The sequence below is a fragment of the Kryptolebias marmoratus genome, linkage group LG3 (genome assembly GCF_001649575.2).
Source record: "Kryptolebias marmoratus isolate JLee-2015 linkage group LG3, ASM164957v2, whole genome shotgun sequence".
In the NCBI taxonomy this organism is placed as follows: Eukaryota; Metazoa; Chordata; class Actinopteri; order Cyprinodontiformes; family Rivulidae; genus Kryptolebias; species Kryptolebias marmoratus.
In genome coordinates this window covers 17535923-17558680 of record NC_051432.1, presented here as the reverse complement: position 1 = coordinate 17558680, position 22758 = coordinate 17535923, and the positions used below count along the sequence as shown (strand labels likewise).

General features: G+C 38.7%; 1 protein-coding gene across 2 annotated transcripts in view; it reads left to right on the top strand.

The window, feature by feature from the left end:
- The window catches only part of LOC108244227 (noelin-2-like), a 39422-nt gene extending 24852 nt beyond the window's left edge, over positions 1–14570 (top strand). For both annotated transcript variants that reach the window (XM_025003598.2, XM_017430263.3), the window contains exons 6-8: positions 8202–8378; positions 9758–9931; positions 10763–14570. In XM_025003598.2, the coding sequence (XP_024859366.1) occupies positions 8202–8378; positions 9758–9931; positions 10763–11083 (672 nt within the window). In that variant the 3' untranslated portion in view covers positions 11084–14570. The remainder of the gene's footprint in view (positions 1–8201; positions 8379–9757; positions 9932–10762) is intronic.
- The last annotated feature ends 8188 nt before the right edge of the window (positions 14571–22758 follow it).

Genomic DNA, 22758 nt, shown 5'->3' with positions numbered 1-22758 from the left:
AATCATCAAAATTAAACGAAATAAACATTTGAAATATATGAGTTTGTATGTAATGTATGAATATAATATACAAGTTTCACTTTTTAAATGGAATTACTGAAATCAATCTACTTTTTCATGATATTCTAATTTTATGACCAGCACCTGTATATGGCCTTGTTTTTCCTCCTTTTGTTGGTCCGTCTGTTTTTCCCTCCCTGTGTTTCCTGTCAGTCACATAGAGTTCCACCTTGTTTGTATTCAGCAGGACGTTTTATAGTTTAAACTTAATATATTCTGCCTTGGACTGGCCGCATCTTCAGTAATTAAAGTTTTTTTTTTGTTTGTTTCTGTGATCTCCTGCCTCTTGTAATCTGCATCTGCGTCCTTCCAATAACCCTCCTCCATCACATACCAGAACTGTCCAAAACCTCCTCCACCAAGCGGGATGATTAGAGTCCTAAATCAACCGACTTCAACAAGTTTGTTTGTAATCAATTTATTTCCCTGCTTCTCTGCCACTCACAAACTGTCAAGGTTAACAATACATAGCTAGGGTTGCAATAATACACGTGTTTAGGTTTCGATATTATTTTAAATTAAAGGCTAAAGTGACAACTAAATGCATGGTTAAAGGTTACAAATGATCTTATTGGCTTGAGGTCAGATGCCTGATAATTAGACGTGCTCACAAATACACCTTTGCAATTTTTCTTATAAAACTGGACAAGACAAGAGCTTTTGTATGGTCAAACAGGAAACCTTTAATATATTTCTACACTAAAAACCACATAAAACTATATTTTCATAACAAGCAAAACATCAAGATTTCCTTTTTCAGTCAGAAATCAATAATTAATTGTTGGCAAGGAGAGACACACAACATCTGTTCATGACTGTTCTTTCGTTTTCTACGCTTAGACTTCTGTTTTCAGCCTCTTAAATCTGGGAGAAATCCCAAAATAAAAGTCAAAGTCTTAAGAAAACATAAACCCTAAAACAATTAAACCTTGACTAAATGAGGATTATCTTAATAAATTCACAGCGTCTTGTCTTTTTGCACAGCTTAAAGAAACACTGGTCTGCTGCCACCACTTTTCTCATCGAGCTGTCTGCACCCAGACCTTTGACTGTCCGCTCAGAAAGATGTCGATAAAAGGGATAAAAAGGGATAATATTTAGTCCTTCTGCAAAACTCTCGTCTGTCAACTGCCTTCACGGAAGAAAAAAAAACCCTGACAGCTGACCAGGGTTTTACATCAAAGAGAAATATTCTGAAGTGTGTTTGTTTGGTTTTTTTTTTAATTTCACTGCAAAAAGTTTCAGCATTCACCAGTAGATTAACTTGAGCAGGCACCACCAATGGAAACCACTGAGAGATTTCTGATCCAGCACTGATTAAAATGACACAGGATGAGAACAGAACAGCCACATACGGAGCAACATACTGCATTACCTTCAAGTTTCTGAACCTGAGTCAGAAAAAAAAAAGCTCTCGTTTTGTTGTTTGCTTGACATTTTGGATCATCTGTGCAGAAGATAAGAGTCTATTCAAGGAGCACAACGGAGCAACCTTTCTCATGCAGTACTTTGCAACTGCATTTTCTGATTCAATCTCCCTGGATCAATAACTCATACACAAGATGTTGTTAACACACACTCTTTGAGCCGTTTGAAAGCAGACACAATGAGCTATAACGCAGTTTTCATCAAAACAAACTGTGTTGGACAAACATTGATTTCAATCTGTCTCTGGGTAAGGTGAGTGCAAAGTTTAAAAGTGCTGAAAAAGACCAGCACCCTCTGATAATCTGCTGTATGTGTGTGATTCTGTAAATCATTCTCTTTTGAATTTCAAATGTTTTAGGCCTCGTCCAGACTAACATTGGAGGGTTATGGTAAGAAAAACACAATTTTAAGCAAATGCTGTTCCAAATAGAGATTTCTTTTATATAACTCAATTTTTAGTGTATCCATGTAAAGCAAAAAGAGACTTTAGAGGAACCTGATGACATGTCCTCTGTGTGTGTTTGGAAGTGGAGGAGAAAGGACCCAAATGCAGACTCACAAAAGATTTCAGGTTCAGGGAAGGCTTTGTAAAATAACTAAACCAACGTACAAGAAACATGGCACGTTAACAGAGGAATCTCATGCAGTGTACGAGCTGGGAGGGGTTGATTGGTGAAAAGTGACAAACGAGCTAATTAATATGAAACAACCCAAAATCCCAGTGAAACAAAACCAAACAGAGCAATCCAATATGCAGCCAAAAGCCAAACCAAAGACTCAAACCATGACAGCTATGAGTATGTGTTTGAAACCATAACAACAGATTCATTAGGTTTTTTTTTTTTTTCTACATCTGGTAAAACTTTTCCTGACTTTGCTGACATTTATCTTTGCTTGTGTGCTGCAAATATTGAAGTAAACCAGTGGTCTCCAACCCTGGTCCTCGAGAGCCACCATCCTGCATGTTTTACTTGTTTCTCTGCTCCAACACACCTGATTTGAATCAATGGGTGATTAACAGGCTTCTGCAGAACATGAAGAGGTAATTTAACCACTGAATCAGGTGTTGGAGCAGAGAAACAAGTAAAACATGCAGGATAGTGGCCCTCGAGGACAAGGATTGTAGACCTCTGAAGTAAACAATGAAAAAAAGATCTCCCTTTGGGACAATCATTAGCTGTGTGCAGAATGCTTTGATAGCTCTTTAAAAGACCTCAGTTTGGAAAAACAAAGTTTCATTCTGACCAGATTGACAGGCCTACTGTTAGTCAGAGTGGGGGCCAAGTCCAATATGGATTCCTGCTGTCTTAAATAAACTTCAATCAGAATATTTTCATATTGGTTCATGACAGCACAGCTTGTTATGTTACATGGTTATTTCCCTATCATTCCATGGGCATAGGGAAGTGCAAATAGCAGCAGCTAGCTTTAGCACTTCTAGTTCATCCTGGGACACTTCCTGCAGTAATATATTATTTCTGTCAGAATCATCATGTAATGCAAAATTGATGGCAGTATAAAGGTTTATAAAGAAGCATTCTCATGAACCATGATGACATTTTTTGGGACTGGAGTTGTTTTAAGACGATAGCAATCCTCTTTGGCCTTGACCCTATTTAGACTAGACTGCCCTCCAGTCAGAACTAACAAATATTTCTCTAAATTGAGGCTTTTCTGTGAGCTATAAGATAAAAGTTGTTCAAAACCTTTCCACAAAACCCAAACCCAGACTCAGTATATAAGAACCATTGTTTCGACCAGTTCATTTGAACTTAATCACCACCAGTGATCCTGGCGTTTGTGTTTCCATTTATGCTTCTGGAATTTCTGTATTATTCGTATAGATATATTTTTTGGAAATGTAGTGAAGAATATATATTATTACACAGCATTAGAGTAATATTTTATCATCAATATCCCACTAAGGGCACACATGAAATCTTTAAAAAAGTTTGTGCATTCCTTTACTTAAAGTTTATTGGGAGAGAGTCTGAAGTAACCAAACTCTAACTCAGCAAAATCTGTGTTTCAGGTGTTTTTATTGAATTTTTCCATACTGTGTGCAATAAGCAGCATACTGCAAGAACTGAATTCGTAACAAGTTCATTCAATTGACTCTGTTTTCAGACAATCAAACCTGAAAGCTGTGAAAAAAATACCAACTGGGGCTTCTAAGAAAGACTTTGGCAGTGATCAAACTTCAGTTAATAAAACTGTTCATCATCAAAGCTCCTAACTGAAGAACAAATATTATACTGCCTCGATTTTTCCACAACAAAGGGTTTTTTTCCCCTCGTAGGAAACAAATAAAAATTCAAAAACGTGTGATCTATTATCCTTTAAAAATATTTCCTCAAGCTTTTGATTAGAATTTGCAGACATTGTGTGTCACAAACATTACTGACAGAACAAGCAGACAAATATAGTGTGTGTTTTTTGTGGTATAATAAAAGTCAAAACAACATTAGGTAGATTATAAGTGAATTTTCAGGCTCAACAGTCTGCATCACATCAGCTGAAGCTATATGCAACTGCAGCCACGAACACGCACACACACAAACAAACACCACACACTATGAGTCAAAATGAGTAAAGTTCTCCACATAGATCATCTGGTATCCATGACTACAGTGTCTGCACAGGGTCCCAGTTTGACATTTATGAATTCTTTATTAGCTCTTTAGAGCATAAATCTTTCTGTGTGTGTGTGTGTGTGTGTGTGCACATGTGTGTGTGAATACTGACACTCTCAGGCCCACACCTGTTGCAGTTTTGGAAAACATCTGCTGAGTTGTGGATATCGGCTGATCTGTCAGGATGTCTCTGCTGATCGTGTGAGAAGGGCACGGCTGATGGGAGATGGAGAGAGCAAATAAGAGGAAGAAAAGAAGGAAGAGGAGGATTGTTTGATGAAGAGGTGTCAAGCAGGGAGCAAAGAAAGGAAAAGGAAACAGGCGTAGACACGGGTACACTGAGCCACACATAGAAGCTTAGTCTCAGGAACCCGGTGCACATTTTATTTGACTGCGTTTTGCTAACAACCACAACAGAAAACAAGCAGAGGAAGATACTATTTAAATCACTTTACAACAAATAATTATGTCTGATTCCGAACAGCACAGAGAAGCTTAAAAAACAGCCTGTTTGAATCAAATCAGCTGTGTGAAAAAGTTTCCTGCTCATGATCTGCTGCAGCAGCAGAAAGTGACTGAATGGGTTGTATGGCAAGCAGGTATGTCATAAATTGTGTGCTTTGAAACAATCTTTGGGAAGCCGTTTGTGTACTTATTCAATATCCCTGATATCAAGAGTTGTTTTCCTACAGTGGTACTCAGCTAGCTAAGAAGCAAGGTGTACATGTTTAACATTTTATTATTTTATTTTGTAATGACTACAGGCTGAATTTTTAATTTATAGTAAAACAACCAACAGACAAATCTTACCTTGCTTTACTCGACCTGCTGCCATAGGAACCATACTCATCGTTTTTCTGAATAGGCAAAGGTTTCTTATCATTTCAGTCTTTTATCTACAAACAACAACATAATTTTAGGAGCACTAAAGCTGTATTTTTTTTTTTTTTTTAGAAAATGGGTTACAGAGAGAATTTTTCTTGAAATGCCACATTTGAGTTTTTGTGTAGACATCCAAACTACAACCTTTTAAAAACAATGATGTCATAGCCCCACCTCTTATCTAACTTACGACTTGAGAGCTTCCTCTTCTTCTGTTTACATTTGTTTACGTTTCACACCAAGCATGCAAACTTCATGCGCACATTCCACGACTTCTTCTGATGGCAAGAATGCAGGACCACAGACAGGACTGGCGTAGTTATAACAGCCTTTTGAGTCATTTTTGATTTGTCTGTATGGATGAAAACATTCCCAACCAACAGCAAGGTTTGAAAATATATACCAAAACAGTTGCCCATCAAAGAGTAAAAATTGTCAGAGACTAGAATCCGGGGGTTTAATGTCTTCATGCAGTCATATGAAATTTTTCCACTATTGTCTAAGACTACAACGTATTCTGTAGGAGTATGGTTGTAGATCATTGTAGAAAGAATTAGAAAATAAGTGAGCAGCAACAAGAACAACAACAGGACAAAAAACAAAGAAATTGTTCTCTTTGAAATTCTGTTTAGAATAATAAAACAGGAAAAGTCTAATCAAAGTTTAGCAGAAGGAACAGACTGCTGGAAGTGGAATATAAAAGAAAGAGGTAATCGATTTGTTTCATTGTCTTTCCAAACCAAGAAGTCTCAATTAAACTTTGAATTATTAAAAGCAGAATAAGTGCAATCAGGTACCTTTGTCTGACAGTGTTTAATTCAGCTTGAATTCTGAGTTTTGTCAGAGAAAATTAAAAAATAAAAAGAACTGTAGTTTGCCGCTGACTCTGCAGGAGAGATTACTTTTTAAAAATAAAATTTATCTGCTTTTTCCCTTTCCTGTCCTCAGAAGTTTTCTCACTTTGCAAAGGGGGAGTAATGAGCATCTCCCTCACCAACAATGCTTTCTTCTCCCAGCGCTCTTTTCTTTCATCTGTTCCACCTCCAGCCGCTCTCTGGGTAATTAATGCTCCTCGCTGTCGACCGTCAACTTTCCCTCCATTTCGCCTCTTCTTCACACTCATCTCGTTTTCCGTCTGACTGTTTCTCCACTGATCTTCTTCACCCTCGCACTGCCCCCTCGTCTGTCATAAATTTATCCTCCTTTTCATCACATTCAGATTATCTGGTTTTGCTTTTCGGCAGGCTGTAACTTAGATTTGGGTCAACCGAATTAAAGACGTTGAAGAAAGTGAACATCCGTCCTCCGTGGCTGGGATAAATCAGAATCTGTTACCAGCTGTCGCAACAAAAGTTAGAAACGTGCAGAGAAAAACTCTAGTATTGAAAAAGCCTGTCACTGCTGGTAGCTTCACCACAAAAAAACAAGACTGTCTTAAGTTTTTCTCCCATTTTGTTTAAATCTTACATGTCTTTGAGCAGAGTGGGATTAACACTGAAGGACTGTCATTAATTTATGCAGGGAGAATACATGGCAATTATTCACCAGGAACGAATAAAACATCCTTGCATTTACTGTCTGCAGTCTTCAGATTACTGATTTTTAATGACTGCCCATTTTCAAGGAAAATTAAACTAGTATTCCTGAAAGGAACTCATATCGCCTGGTGCTTTGCATGCCAAAGTTTTAAACAAAGATCTCAGAATATGTGTTGAAAATGACTCTCAGCTACTAACACACCAAATCCTAGTTTAATATCTGTAAAACTAAGTGATTTAGAGCTATTTTTATGTTTGCTAAGGTTGATTAGCCATCTTGAAACAAATTGACTTCCGTTGTAGACATGCAGTCAAAGATTACTTTCTGAAACTTTAATTAAAAGCCATCCAGTGGTTCAGGAAATGCTTTGCTAACAGACAATCAGGGTTGACTTCAACAATTATTACCAATGTTTTAGACAAAGATTTTTGTTGGACGTGTCGGTGCTCAGAGTAGTGTTGGAGATGACTCTCTGCTACAATCCCACCAAGTTTTAGCTCAATGTCAGGAAATTTGACCAAGTTCAAACCATTTCTGTGTTTATTTAGGTCAATTAGCTGTGGCGGCCATCTTAATTTGACTCCAAAAGTAAATCAGTCATAGATATACAGCCGATGATTACTTTCTGAGAGATTCATTAAAATCCCCTCCCTTTCATGGTATTGGGCGATAAACATCTTTGATAATAACTTGTTGACTTGAGTGTAACTAAAGCACACCTTTTCTCTAATACCAACTGTAAAACATAAAAATGCAATAGTCTGAAAATAGGCGTCTTGGTTTTGAAGGCAGGCGTTTGCTATTTTAGATTCCAGAAACCAATTTATGAAATCTCATTATCTTTTACGCACTGAGCATCTATCTCACAACAGCCTTGTATCTAAAGCTCTGCATGCTAAGGAGATCCGTATTAGACACGCCTGTCGACTTTTGAGGTATATTCCCTGATCCAGCGAGGTGAATAGCAATTGGTTGTGATATTGTTTTCATTTGTCCTTGGTTTAATTTACTTATCATTAGTTGTGCAGTGGCCGTCAGAGACAGAGCTTTGACTACATCGTGGGATTGTCTAATCAAGCTGCTGGTGAGTGGGAGCGACTATGATGGATCACTCTACAAATTAAACTAATTTAATCGCTCAGTGGCAGTTAATTTTACAGGCTGGATGAAGAGGTAAGATCAGAAATAAGCCATCTGTGCTGTGGTGAGTCGTCGTCGTTGGAGGAGAGCCTAAACGCAGGGCTAAACAGAAGGCTGGTGTGGAATAACTAACAACTTTATTGACAAGAAAGCAAAACTAAAAACATTCACTGCCGGGGCAGGAAATCAAGAAACGAAACTAAACAGACAAAGGTGAACTGAAAGCCAACACGAAGGAAACGAGAATCTGACAAAAATCGAAACAATGAAGGAGAAAATTTACAGGATGGGTGATTGTTGGTTTGTTGTGTGTGATTTAATTGGGCGATGAGATGAAAATCAGACATAAAACTTAAATAAAAAATACTGGGGACAAATAAATATGACAGGTAAAAGACAAAACAAAAACATATGCAAAATACAGTTGTTACAAATAAAGCCGTCCATCAAGTATTAACTAAAAGATAAACAAAACTTAATGGTCATAAAACTGTTTTTTTTTTCTGTCCTGTTTTTCAGGTTTGGTCGATGGATGGCTACTATAAAGGCAGGCGTGTGCTGGAGTACCGGACCATGGGGGACTTCACGAAGGGCCAGAACTTTGTCCAGCATCTGTTGCCCCACCCTTGGGCAGGAACCGGTCACGTGGTCTACAACGGGTCGCTCTATTACAACAAGCACCAGAGCAACATCCTGGTAGGCCTTTTATTCTAACTGAAAGCTTATAAAGAACTCCTTCTGACTTTTTCACTTCTGTGTTTAATTGTGCTTGTAGTAGTAATGAATATAGTTAATAAAAAAGTTATCTTTCACTTCATGTTGGCAAACTGTTATCTCTGTCCACTCTGAGGGACGTTACTGCTGCAGCACAACTATAAACTCTGCTGTCAATCAATGTTCATTAGTTTTTCCCCATTAATTTGGTTCATGGACTATAAAAAGCGATCATAAAACACAGAAAGCTTGGACAGTGCTAGTTTTTATTTATTTATTTAGCAGCTCAACCTGTCAAACTGAGTTATAGATGTTCTCATAAAAACAGTTTATTGGATGTAGCCCCTGCCACGGCAGGTGATAACAGGAACACATCAGTTCAGATCCATAATGCGGAAAAATGTTACGTAGATGTGACTGAAGCCAGCGTTTAAAATCATGAAGACAGGCGTTAGGTTGCTAAAATAGTTAATATGTTTTCCTAAAAACACAAATAGAGAAGGTTGTGCTTTCTCTGCGAGCAGCATCTGCTTCACTACATCTACACTGAGTCTGTGGTATGTGTATGTTTATGCAACAATTGCAGGAGTTGGAGAAAATAAACAAAATGTAAATGTGGTGGGGGTCCACTCAGGTGTCCAGCTCTGCCCCCGGACACCTGAGGGCATCACAGACCTGTTATTGCTCCACCACTCTTCTTATTTTTTGGCCACCTCGCCGGTGAGGCAGGAAGGCCAGCCCTGAATGGTGTCAGGTGTTCAGCTCGTGTCGGCGTGATCCGCTCCGTTGACGGTGGCAGGTTGGGAGTTTGACGGGGGGGTCAGCACACCTGTCAAACAGTAAAACACAGGCGTCATAAGGAGAGCTCAGGGAGGTGACCTCTCGTGAAGCTGAAGGAAAGCTCTGTGTTTACAGTTTCTTTTTTTTTAAATCACAAAAGCAACAACAACAAAAACAGCTCTCGCTCTCTAAATTTACAAAAGCTAAACTGAGAAGGGTTTGAGACTCCGGCAGTACCTCTGTGACTATTTTTGATTAAAAAAAAAACTTGTTGCACAATTTTTTCGAACCTGCCCACAACTCAAGCAGGAAGACAGCGAGCCTCTGCAACTCAGGTGAGGAAACAGAGAACCCTCCCAAAAGTTTGGAGATATTTTGGACTCATCCTCACGAATTCCATTTGCAATTTGTTGCCAATAGTTGCAGCCCAGTGAGATATTTGCTCAAGACTGATCTTTCCTTTAAATATTTTTAGAAAATGATCCAAAGCTGTCCATTTAATCATAAAGCTAACGTATTCGGTTGCATTCAGATTAATGAAAAGCATGTTTGAAAAAGTCTTAACATTTTTGTGGTTTTAGGTTCAGTACCATTTCCGCTCTCGCAGCGTGTTGCTGCAGCGCAGCCTGAGTGGAGCTGGATACAACAACACCTTCCCCTACAGCTGGGGGGGTTCCTCTGACATCGACCTGATGGCTGATGAGACTGGACTGTGGGCCGTCTACACCTCCATCCCAAACGCAGGAAACATAATGGTATGACCTGCCTTTGTGTTCATATTTTTTCAAGCTGCTTTTTAGTTCCACACATTTGATCAGAACATTTAAAACTATATAAACCCACAATACATTTTTTTCAATGCTGCCATCATCATTGTTTTGTACCTCCCAGAAATCTCCCACACATCTCTAAAATAGCTTTTTCCAATTTTACATTACACAATTACTTATGCAGAGATAATTTTGGTACTCCTGCAGGAAGCTTCCCAGGCTGCACAGGAAATGCTACAGCTACCTGTTGCTAATGCTATTTCATGTAAATAACTGTGTAATGCAAAAACGACAGTGAAAGAGTTTATAACACAATGTCTGCGCGATCCGCTATGAAACTTCTGAGATCCACTTTGGTCTTGGTGCTGCTAAGACTAGCCATTAGCTCATCTGCCCAGTCAGAACTAAGCTTTATTTCTCCAAACTGAGGTCAAAGAGCTACCAGCAACAGGTAAAATAATAACTGTTCATAACATTTCCACAGAAACCCCATAAAACCTAAACCACTGCTTTCAATTTAGTATTTTATGAAGTATTTTTAGTTTCTGTTGTTTACTGGAGGAAACTAGAGCCAAGAGGCTTCTTACTTCTAAATTTATTGAATCTTCTTCTTCTTTCGGCTGTTCCCTTTTCAGCGAGTCATCCTCCTCTATCTAACTCTGTCTTCTGCATCCTCTGTCCTCACTCCAACAACCCCCATGTCCTCTCTAACTGCATCCACAAATCTCCTCTTTGGCCAAATTGACTAAATAATGAGCTTCAAAAAACCTAAACACCATAGCGACATTATTTATTTTTGATGATCTATCTGTTTAGGTGAGCCGCCTGGACCCTCGATCACTGGAAATCCTCCAGAGCTGGGACACGGGGTTTCCGAAACGCAGCGCCGGGGAGTCCTTCATGATCTGTGGCACCCTTTACGTCACCAACTCCCACCTGGCCGGCGCCAAGGTCCACTTTGCCTACCACACCAACACCTCCACGTACGAGTACACTGACATCCCCTTCCACAACCAGTACTCCCACATCAGCATGATGGACTACAACCCCAGAGAAAGAGCGCTGTACACCTGGAACAACGGCCACCAGGTGCTCTACAACGTCACGCTGTTTCACGTCATCCGGAGCGACGGCTAGAACGACGGGAGAGTTTAAAATATATTTCTGAAGACGCACAATGGCTATCCGCAACAGCAGTGAAAATGAGTACCGTATGTGTTTGAATTTGAATGACTTCCAGACTGCAGGATCGCGCCAAGCTAATAACAGGACACAGCACAAGGCTGTCGAACAATAAAATCAAGGAGACAGACGAGAGTATTCATCACTGGCTGATAGAGCGAATGAAGTGGAACTGTTCTGAGCTCATCCTTATTTCGTTCTCTCATCCCACTCGTAGATCAGGAGGTAATTTTGGAAGCTGGGGAGAAATTAAACAGAAATGCAAATAGTCAACTGAAATTTTTTTACCTCACTCTTAGCCATCAAGCTTCAATGACAGCCCTGTTGGAGATGTTCTGGGTTTGTGATGTGATTGTCAATGTGTTTAGTCAGCATGGTTGTTCCTTCAATAAACTTTACTGACAAACGTTGCTAACACTTCTTTGTCTTTTCTGTCGTGAAACGGGGAGGTGAAGACACAAGACTGATGGCTGAGTATGTGCACGTGCATTTGTGCATGAGTTAAAAATGGAATATTAGATGGTGAAATAACCAAGACTTCATCGAGACTGTTTTTTATCTGACAAACGTGCAAAGAGAATTAGCATTTTGGAGGACTGAAAGAACCTACAAAAGAAGGGATTCACTGGAAGACAGTGGAATCAAGTTGGAAAACCTCAAATTTGTTGTTACAACCGGCGTTATCTTTTCATTTTGTTTGTTTTTTTTATCTAGAATTCACAAATACGAATGGCTGTCAACAAGATTGTATTAGCAGTGTTACTCAGACTTCTCTGATAGCCAAAGACATGAAATGTAAATAGACGTGTAAAAAGATTTACCACATTTAAAACAGTGCTGTAGTCCTGATGACTTTCCTCAATCATTTGTTCTGTAAATGTTTTTTTTTCCATCAGGACAGAAATGTTGAGCACCACTGACGCATATAGTTTTGAAGCTCTCTGCAGAACCTGAGATGCATTTGTTGCTCCTTCTTAGAACGATTTTTCACCTGTTTTCAGCGTACCAACCTGACATCAGCATTCTGTGTTGCTCACTACGGTTTGCATTTCGTCTGTTTGGCTGTATTGATGTCGTTATTTTGGCTGCTATTACTATTTCAACATCTCACAATGTTGTGCTTATTATCTCTTGCTCCAGTTTCACCCAATACTGCGCTGCAAACTCAGACATGCAAGGTGTGTGCTTTTTATATTCTAATCACACTGCTGAACAGACGAGAGTTTAGAGGACTAAAGTAAAGGGCAAACAACTCACAACTTCAATTAAAAGGTCTACTTTAAAAAGTGTCTTCTGAAAGTGAGTTTTTTGGGAACGTTTTGAACAATTAATATCTTACCTGTTGCAGATAGCTCTTTGAATGACCTCAGTTTGAAGAATTACATTTCAGTTTGAGTCAGGACAAGAGCAAAGTGGATTACAGCTGCCTTAAAATAAGTCCAATCTTAAAATTTTCATAGTGTTTTAATGAAGAACACTATTTTATAGACCTTTTAATAATTATTAGTTTGACACTATACAGTTATTTACATAAAATCCTACTTTCACTGCACTTCAAGCAGGAGTTCTATAAATTTTTGCCATATAGTTTAACGTTTACAGTAATGTGAAGGTTGATAAAATAGCATTCGAGTGAACTGTGATATAAAAATAAATTTTAGACTGAAATTCTTTTAAGATGGGAGCGATCCATTTTGGTTCCAGCTGTGAGCTTAATAATTAAACTATTTCTACAGACTGAGGCCGTTCAAGGCGCTATCTACAACAGGTAGGATATTAGCTGTTCATAACCTTTCCACAGAACCATACTTCAAAAGATCTGAACTGTCCATTTAAATTAAACTAAAATGGGTTGTTTGTTCTGTCATGTCATACAAAGCAGCTGTGTGTGGAGCCAGAAAGTCTTTCTAAAGCTAAAACTGTCGCTGATTCTTTTTCTATGCTTTTGTAAATAGAATTTAAAAAGGGTTTTATGTGAGAATGATGTGATATAAACAAAATAAACTAAAGCATTAGACACTGGATCAAGCAAAAAAAGCTTAAGTTTTCATGAACTGGACATTTTTGTTTGCTCAGAACAGAACAGAACTCCAGCAAATCACGTTACGGTCTCGTAATCAGGTTTTAGTTGCATTTAAAACTTTGCAAACTAAAAATATAATTGATGCCTTATGGGTAAATCCTGGGATCTAAGAGTCAAGACATTAAAAAGTATAAACAACTTTTCTATTGCTATCATAGATATAGGGTTAAATGAGCACATTTCAAACTTTTTAACGAGACATATTTAGACCATGACGCACACCGCCAACAGGGGGCAGTAACAAGTCTGAGGATGATGATGTAAGTGTTCCTCAGTCAGTGTTGGACATAATTGTCCTCACCCCCTCTTTAACCTTACCCCTGTGGATCATTTTGGCTGATGGGAGTAACTAAGTGCTGGATCAATACAGAGATATGGAGGATAATAAGAGAGCCCAGCCACATGTGGATCCCATTGTGAAAACAGCAAAAAATGGCCATTCAGTTGCCATGGCGACTGTGATTATATTGTGTTTAACTGCCTCCAGTACAGGACTCTGCTTAGAAAACAGGTACATCTTCCATTTATGCTTTTTTATTCAGCCGAGCCTAAATTATCCCAATTTGACACTTAATTTACCTGAAAAGATACATTTACTTCATTAAAATAAATCCATTTTTTTTCTGTGTACCCAAAGAGAGGAAAATACTGACTTGTGCGTCTGAACACTGTGTTCAAAAACACTTTATTTTCTGTTTGCCTGCACCTTGTTCTTCAGCCTGTTTTGTTTTTTTGCCTCCATTAAGGGGAGTAGTGAACATGCTGCCCGTTGCTCATTTAAAAAAAAAACATCTGCATAAAGGTCAAAACAAGACTTTCTGCTGGAATTTTCAGTTGTAATGAAAGTAACTTGAGAGGTTCAACTGAACGCTGCCTCCTCGTGCATCACAGAAAAAAATAAATAAAAAACAGCTCTTAGCTTTGCCGATAAAAGATTGTGCAAAGTCACAGCTTTGGTGTTGGCAATTATTAGAGTACAAGCTGAACTTGAGGCTGAGCGACAGATGGAACAAATATTTAAAAGCTGATGAAATCGCCTTACACGAATTCGGTTGTTTCCTGTTTTATTTTGAAAAATCCAACGTGTTTCTTTCAGAATGCCATTTTCAGTCATCGTTTGTTCTGTTATGCTTTCAGTCATTTCTTGATACATTTGTTGTACAACCCTGTCTGTTTTAACCGCAGCCATGATCCTTGTTTTGCCTTTTTGATTCAGTTTTGATACTGATGATTTTTTTCGGTCGTGTTTTGTCACAAGACTTTGATTTTAGCCCAAATGCTTACAGGTGAAGTTTGGCACGCTGAATGTCTACCTAATTTTCAATTTGTTTTACTAATAAACCCATTTGTTTTATCTTACTCTTTGCCTTTTCTTGATCTGTTACTTAGTATATGGATATGAGTCCATCACAATATAGGCGCTCATTTATGTTAATGGTTCATCAGGCTTTGACAAAAAACAAAATAAACATGATTTCACTTTTTTTTAGGCCATTTCTTAAAGGAGATGTGGCTCATTTACTTCAATTTTCTTTGTTTTTATCAAAATTTATGATTTTCTTTCCTTTTTTTCCTCTTATATTGTCACTAGTCATGCTTTTATGTTACATCTCTCTAAGAAAATATTCTCTCCCTGACATGTTCTGAAGAGTGAATAAAAATGTCCACGATATTTAAGGATGTGTGGCATTAAGCTGCAGAGAGCTATAAAGCTGCTCACGGCCCATGGGCCATGAGTTGGAAAGCCCTGCTGTAACCTGCGAGAGCTGATGGTGGATCAAAACATCAATAACTCGTGGGCTTAAAATCAAGATAACGAGCTGAAAGCCATTAAAAAGCGCCTTGAAGGAGAAAAGAACCACAGGATTCTCTGTTGATTCATCAAGAGGCGACTCATTTTCTGTACAGCCCAGAATTCACCACGAGTTTTAACATGAGAACTGATTAGGGGCTAGCTTCAACATTCATGTTTTCATTAAGGTCCAATTTATTTCTGTGATGTGGTTGTAATAGAAATAACAGCAAATAAAATGTTCCTTTTGGTTACCATTGGAAAAAAAAAAGTCATTAAGCAAACCCTCAAGAATCACTTAAAATGATTTCAATCAGCTTTTGTATTTAATGAAGGAAAAAATATATTAAACTGAAAAATATTCTAGTTTTGTAAAACTCTGTCTTAAATAGTTAAATAGGCCAAGTAAAAACAGCCATTCAACCATAAAAAGGAACAATAAATTCCATATTAATCAAGAAACAGTCACTTAAACAGCGTAGCATGTTACGACAACTTGATTTTTGAAGCATAGTGAAAAATATTTTCTTTATTAACCAAGTTGCAACTTTCTCCCCAAGCAGTTAACAGATCAGCTTTGACTGGTGTTATTCTCCCGCCTCTCTTTAACTCACTGTAACCTTGTTTTCTTAATGATGGTCAGACGTGTTTCTGTATGCAGGCCCCATTTCCTTCAGCTGGTTCTTTTAGGGTTTGATCAAAAACAATGAGTCATTTCTCAGCCTATTTGTTTTTCACATTTTTTGCTGTTTATTTTTTTATTTTCGTAGCCTGCTGCTTTCAGTTTTCTGTCGTTAGTCGGCCTGTTTGTTCCAGGTTATAACTCCGCCATGTTCTTACGAACACACAGCTGACTGGCAACAACTAACATCTTCTGCCTTCCTGAAGGAGCTTTCTAATCATTTCCTTTCAGCTGGCAGGTCTTGTTGGAGCCATGGGTTGTGTAGCTCCTCCAATCATTCTGTTGCAGCTCAGCCGGGGCTCCTTTACACCAAATCAGTGATAAGAACCAGAACTGATGGCATGCCCCCCTGCTAGGTCTACTCAAATCTCCAGTGTCTGGGAAGGGAAAAGTTACATTTGAACACACTGCAACAATGATCTCCGACTGCCAGCTCCAAGATACAATCTGCACTTAACTTTCCAGCAGCAAATAAAACCAGAGTCTACATGTAAAACTAGGCTTTTTATTTTACATCTACTTCTCATTAAAACAGAATCCATCCTTCCATCCTGCCTTTTTGTTAACTCCTTCCTTCCCTTCTTTTTATTTTATTTTCTCCTTCTTTCCTTCCTCTCCTCTTTTCTTTACTTCCTTTTTAACCCTTCCTTTGTCTCCTTGTTTTTGCTTCCTTTCTTCTTTGCTTCATTTCTTTAATCTGCCCGTTCTTTGTGTATTGCTTTTTATTTCCTTCCTTCTTTCCTTCCCCCTTTTCATCTGCCTTTCCTTCCTCCCTTCAATCATTCATTTTTTTCCCTTCCTGTCTTTACTTCTTCATCCTTCCATCCTTTTTTCTGTTCTTTTTTTGCTCCGTCCTCCCTCCCTTCCTTTCATTCCATCTTTTCTTTCCTCCCTTCCTGTCTTCCTTTTATTCCTCTCTTCCCTCCCTCTTTCCTTACTTCATTCATTCATTCCTCCCTACTTTTCTTTCCTTCCTTTGCAGCTCTTCTTCCTTTATTTCCTTCTTTTTCCTTCCTTTCTTCCTTCAGTTCTATATTCTTCATGAATTGATTCATGTATTTATTCATCCCTTCAGATGTGTGTGTGTGTGTGTGTGTGTGTGTTCCATGAAACAGCTTAATGAACATCAGCCAACAGGTCTGATTCAACATTATTATTTTTTTTTGGCCAGAGATTGTAAATTTTCTCCTTTCATGCAGCGAACCGGCTGCTTGGCTCTAATCATCCAATTATTCATGGTTATTTGGATCGTGTGCAGTGATCTTTAGATTAACAGTTTTATTTGTTAATGATGCCTCAAAAATATGAATTTCTATCTATCAGATTAAAATCAGAAGTTGATTTTGACATTTTGACACAGCCTCCATTTTACAGGTAATTTGTCCCTAATTGATCTAAATTTGGGTTCATGTGTGAACCAACAACACTGAAGTCCTCCTAAACATCTGATGTTTTTTTAATGGGCTGTGTGCTGCAGTTCTCAGTTGTCGAGGCTCATAATGAACTAAAGTCCTTGTCCAGTTTTGCAGGTTGTGATGTTTTCCTTCCAGACATGTTACATAACTAGCTGGTGCACATTTCCCCTCCTGCTTTGTGACACAAAACAACAAAGTGTTGGATTGACTGCAGAGTTAGACTCCCTCACAATTTTCTTTGATTTCTCTCCATCCAAATGTTCTTTCCTATGTCTGTGTCTCCGTCTCAGTCTGTCTCCTGACTTCATTTGTCCACCTTGCTGCTGTCTCTGGCTGGACCCCAGTCAGTTTGGCATGGTCTGTTCTGCTCATTTCCCTTCCCTCCATCTATCACCATCACTGACTCTGATTTTCTTCACAGTGGGAGCGATTCTCCGGAAGACCTGCCGGGTTTTCTTACCAAGGACACACAGGCCAGCACACACACACTCACACACATATGCAGCCGGTGGACAAAACCCTGTTTTAAAGTGGAGAAAGCACAAAGAGTTATCACTTTTGGCTTTTTATTTATTCATCTCTATCTGTCCAACTTTCAACTGGCTTTTGTCTCCAGGGTGGAAATCCTCCCGATGAATAATTTAGCGATGTTAAAAGAGACCAATTGAGAGGGACGGAAGTGGGAGAGAAGGAGGTAAATGGAGATGAAAAAGAGAAGAGGAAAGTTTGAATGAGAAATAAAATCCTGGTTTTGCAGGAGATGGAGGCATGCTGATGAAGAGCAAAGTGCAGTGAGAGGAAGATTGCCTATGATTTGTTCAATTAATGATGGAGAGTACGGCCTAATAAATAAGGGTTGAAAGCCTAGCCTGGAGGAAAACATGAATGGGTGGGAAGAGAAGGAGGTCAAAAGACATCAGAGTCTTTCTCTTCAGGTGTAAACGAGGACCAGTGAGGATATATGGAGGCCTGGGAGAGAAATCAGGTTCCACCTGGCCTCATCTGTGCTTCTATTAATAGAAGAGCACACCAGGGAGGAGAAAGCAGCCAATTAGAATCAATGCCTGGTACCAATGTTGAACCCCTCACTCAGTCACAAACACAGAGCTGTCAAACATGTTGCCTTTGTCACTTTTTACCACCTTGATGATCTCTTTGGAGACCTCTGTGCTGCCTGAACCACTAATGACGCTCCTGGTTGAGGTTTTCGTGGCCGTGTTGTGAGCCGAAACGCTGCAGCAAGAGATGAAATTTACAGTTCTGAGCCTGAGGGGGGCTGTGATTCTCCAGGGAGTTTTGCAGAATGGGTAATGTAGATCAGAAAGGTTGCTGCGGTTATGTAAGAAACTCCTGCTTAAGATCTGTGCCTTGGTTAACTATCTTCTGTGCCACCGCTTTGCACAAAAAAAAAATATATGTATGTAAGTATTTCAGCCAGCAAGTGTTCGGCGTTGAATAGAGCACATCAAAATGAGCAACATACAGGAAACATCTCTGCCTCCTTATTCTGATTCACCACAAGTATCCCAACTCTTTCTTTCTGAGCAATGCAAATTGTCAGTGAAAAGGCATCTGTTTGTGTTTACCGGCTTAAGTTGCCATAAACCCGCAAGCTTTAGGCTATTTTTTTTTTCTTCCGCCATCTCAAATGCAGCCAGTAATTTGCTTGATGTCAAAGAGAATTGCCAACAGCTTCAGTCTGACTTTTCCTTCATTAAAACTAAATTCCAAGGAAGGGCAAAGTTTGCTTCGCTCTAATAGATACCAACATGTCAAATTTGGTGCATTAGTTGACAGAGATACACAATCATTTCCACGGTCCTCTTTATGACCTAAGGTGAACAAACAGTGAAGTTTGTATGTTTTAATTGTTTTCTGCCTTGGGAATGTTACAAACAGAATAGAGAAATATCAGCACCGATTCAAAAACAAAAACATTTAAAGAAAGATTTTTTTTTGCTGGTAATTTTTTTACTGTTTTGAATTGAGAAACTGTCTCGTCAACTCCAGGAGGGCATGATTTAAAAAAAAGAAAAAAAAATGTGTCGAAGTTACTCCAACATTGTAAACTCAAACTGAACATCCTTGGGCTCCAGGAATAAAGGAGAATCTAAAACGTGGTGAGTTGTATTTGTCCTCACAAGGCCGCAGAGAGGGAGAGAGAAAACCTGAGGTTTAATTGTCCCTCCCAGCACCAAATAATTCCAGTATGATAAGAAAATGTGGATCTTACTGTTAATGATGTTCATATTGAATCACACAAGATGATACAATCAAGACACCTTTATGTACCAGCAAAATGACTGAAATGTAAAAAAATCTGTTAATTTATCAGAAAACAAGACTGATCTGCCACCTTAGTTCGATATGAGACCTCATGTATCGTACTTGACTATTTATTAGTAATTTCAATTTTAGCAGAGTTAAACATAACAACCATAAAGCTGATGATTTAAGACTTATATTTCACATTTACATCCCGTAATTCAGTCTAAAAGTATGAAATGCAAGTGCAACATTAAGACGACTCGCGTCTTTTTAGCACTCATTAAACCATTCGGAGAGGTTTGTGCCTTTTGGCGGTGGGTTTGTCATGCTTCAGCTTTTATTTTCTGAAGTTAATCAGGTTTGAAATGACTCCGCAGTTACACAGGTTCAGTAATCAGTTCTATTTGCCATTTTCAAATTAAATAAGACAATTTGACTTTGACAGGTCAAAGTAAAATTATATGATGACACAACTACACAAATATATATATATATATATATATATATATATATATATATATAGTCATGTCTTACCGATGAGCTCTGTTCTAATGAACCCTCTCGAATGATCTGATAAAGCTGCTTGGATCTGTATCATCCCTGGCATACATTTCTTTTTGTAATCAATTAATAAAAATTTTCAACAAGCTGGGTCTTCCTGTCTCCCATGTCTTTTTGCTATGAAAGCTAATCGACCAGAAGGAACACAAAAATGTTTACAACTCAGTGAATTTAACGGATATTGAGCTGAAACTGGGTTGGTAGTAGCCGAAGAGTCGTCCCTAATGCATAGTCTGAGCAATGACTGATTGTGCAAGATTTTTATTAAAACGTTTTGGTATGCAAGGCAGCAGGCAGTATGCATTACTTGGTTTGATTCATTTTGTTTTATTAAACTCAGTCCAATCAGTCACATCACATATTTGTTGCTCGAGTTCACTGTGATTAATCTGAAGTCAAGCAGCAGCTGTCACACAAAACAGACAAAGTCTGAAAAAGGAAAAGAAAATCCCTCCCCCAAAAAAACCCCAAATGACAAAATCATTGTTATATGTTAAATTTATACCAAAGAAGGACTACACACAGACCTCACTGGAGATTCACTGATCTGTGTAGACAGCAGCATTCCCCTTCAAATGAGTTATTATAATGAGGTTTTTATTATGATGGCCTGCATACCAATAAACTCAAGTCTGGGCTCAGAGGACACCACAAATTAATACAGCATAGATCAAAACCGCAGCACATATACTTAGGTCTACACTCACAGGACAGTTCACTGTTGTAGCTGTGTGTCTTTGTCAACGAGAACAAACACAGAAAGAAGAAAAATCATCCTTCAGCACCTCTGAAGCTCAGGTTTCCACCTACAGCAGCAAAGTGAATTTATTGTTGGATCCATCAAGTTTCTGTTGAGTTTGTTTTGCATTGTTACCTGAAAGCTGACAGCTACATCCGACAGCTCACCCAGAAAAAAAAAAAGAAGACAGACGCTCCTGCTAGAAAACAACAAAACATCAAACCCAACCAAGGCTGAGACCACTGGATGTTTGGTGTCCACAACTTCGGCGTCAGACGGATTTTTTTGATTTTTTTGATTTGCTTTTGCTTTAGAGTTCAGAGGATGATCCTGACAGTGTAGAGGATGCATTTTCAGGATCAGTCGACTGTGTTTATTACCCTCCTGGAAGTCAAAAAGGGAGAAAAAGAAAGAATTTTGTTTGAAATTCAATGAACAGTTCAGTCTAAATCGAATGTGTTGCAGGTCTAGGAGTTTAAATTTGAGTCACAACCTGTTTTAAAACAGAAATATCAACTCTGAAACGTAGGCATGCAGTGGAGCGAATAAATGACGGGGCTTTGAGACTTTACTTGCAACAGAGGGTCAGGACGTCTCTTAGCTCAACAGCTCCTTTTTCAGTTGACTTTTATTGATGAAATTTAAAAATATATCTTGGTAGTTTTTCAATAAGCCATCTTTTTTTCAGCTGAAAATGAGTGGTTTCTCCACTCCAAGCTGGGGAATTTTACCTCAAGTAGAGGAGATTAGGTATATCTGGGTCTTGCTCCTGAGTGACTACATCCAAATGATCTCTTTCTGAGAGTTTCATCAAAATCCATTCACTGGTTCATGAGATATTTTGCTAACAGACAGACAAATGAACACAAACACACGGGCAAAAGCATTATTACCATTTGGCCTTCCGGAGGTGGGCGATAAAAATGTGGCTATGACCAAGAGTAAAGTTTGAGCAGAATGGCAGCTCCAGCAGAGTTGAGAAGATGGACTTTCAGGACACTGATGCTGAGGTTCCCGTCCAGCTCAGCTTATCGATCCTTGGCATCGCTCCAAACTCGCTAACTTCTCTCTCAATCCTCTTTCATCCTCTAATTTGATCTTTCTCCCTCCCTCTGAGATGCTCTTCATTGAGATGCCGTCCTCTTTCCCACATCCATCAGAGCATCTCTCCCCCACCACCACTCCTCTTCCTCTTATCTCATTACTCTCTATAATTAGACCCAAACGAGCTCATAGGGACCAATAACACGCCTTTACTCACGCATACCAATGAGGTTCACACATGTATGTACATCTGCAGAACCATGGTCTGCATTAAGCTGCAAGTTTAGCTTTAGCTACAGAAACCAAACAGCTGTCAAAGTGAAAGAAACTACAGAGAAGTTACCTCAGACGAAAAGTGCTCGTGTGCACAAGCTTTGTAAAACGTGATTGATTTAAGCACTGAATCTTTTGAATCACAGCTACAAATTGCATTCAGTCTCGAGCTGAAACGTGTTATCAGGTCTCTTTTAGAACCATCTTAGTGTAAAAAAGGAACTTTTCCATTCACACGTCTTTGTTACCGTCCCCATCCTATAATAAGTCTGCATGTTTTCCTTTTGCAAAACGAATGTGCAGCCAATTATAAGTACTGTATCACCTTCTGCAGGTGAAAGAGCACTGCTGCCGGCTGGGCAAAAGTCTAAACTTGGATACAATCAAATATGACAATATATGCATCACTGACTTGGTTTTGTCTTCCTTTTGCGTTCCCTGTTTGGATTTTTCTACCTTTTGCTTTCAGATTTTGTTCCAGTTTTTCTTATTTTATTGTTTAAAAGTCATCTAAAAGACATCTAAGCTGTATTTGGTTTAAAATTGTTCAGCCATCTTTCTGGCGTGATCTGACATTACACTGAGCTGTTCCGCCACATGATGAATAACTGCACCAATAAAATACAAAGTTACTAGCTTAGAGAACATTTCTTGGTCAAGATGATCCCTTCGTCTTGCAACATGTCTGTTTTTGTTGATGTTTATGTATTTAACTTCTTTTACTGGCTTCCTGGATGTATGTATAGCTGCATATTTGTCTGTAGTTCAGATTT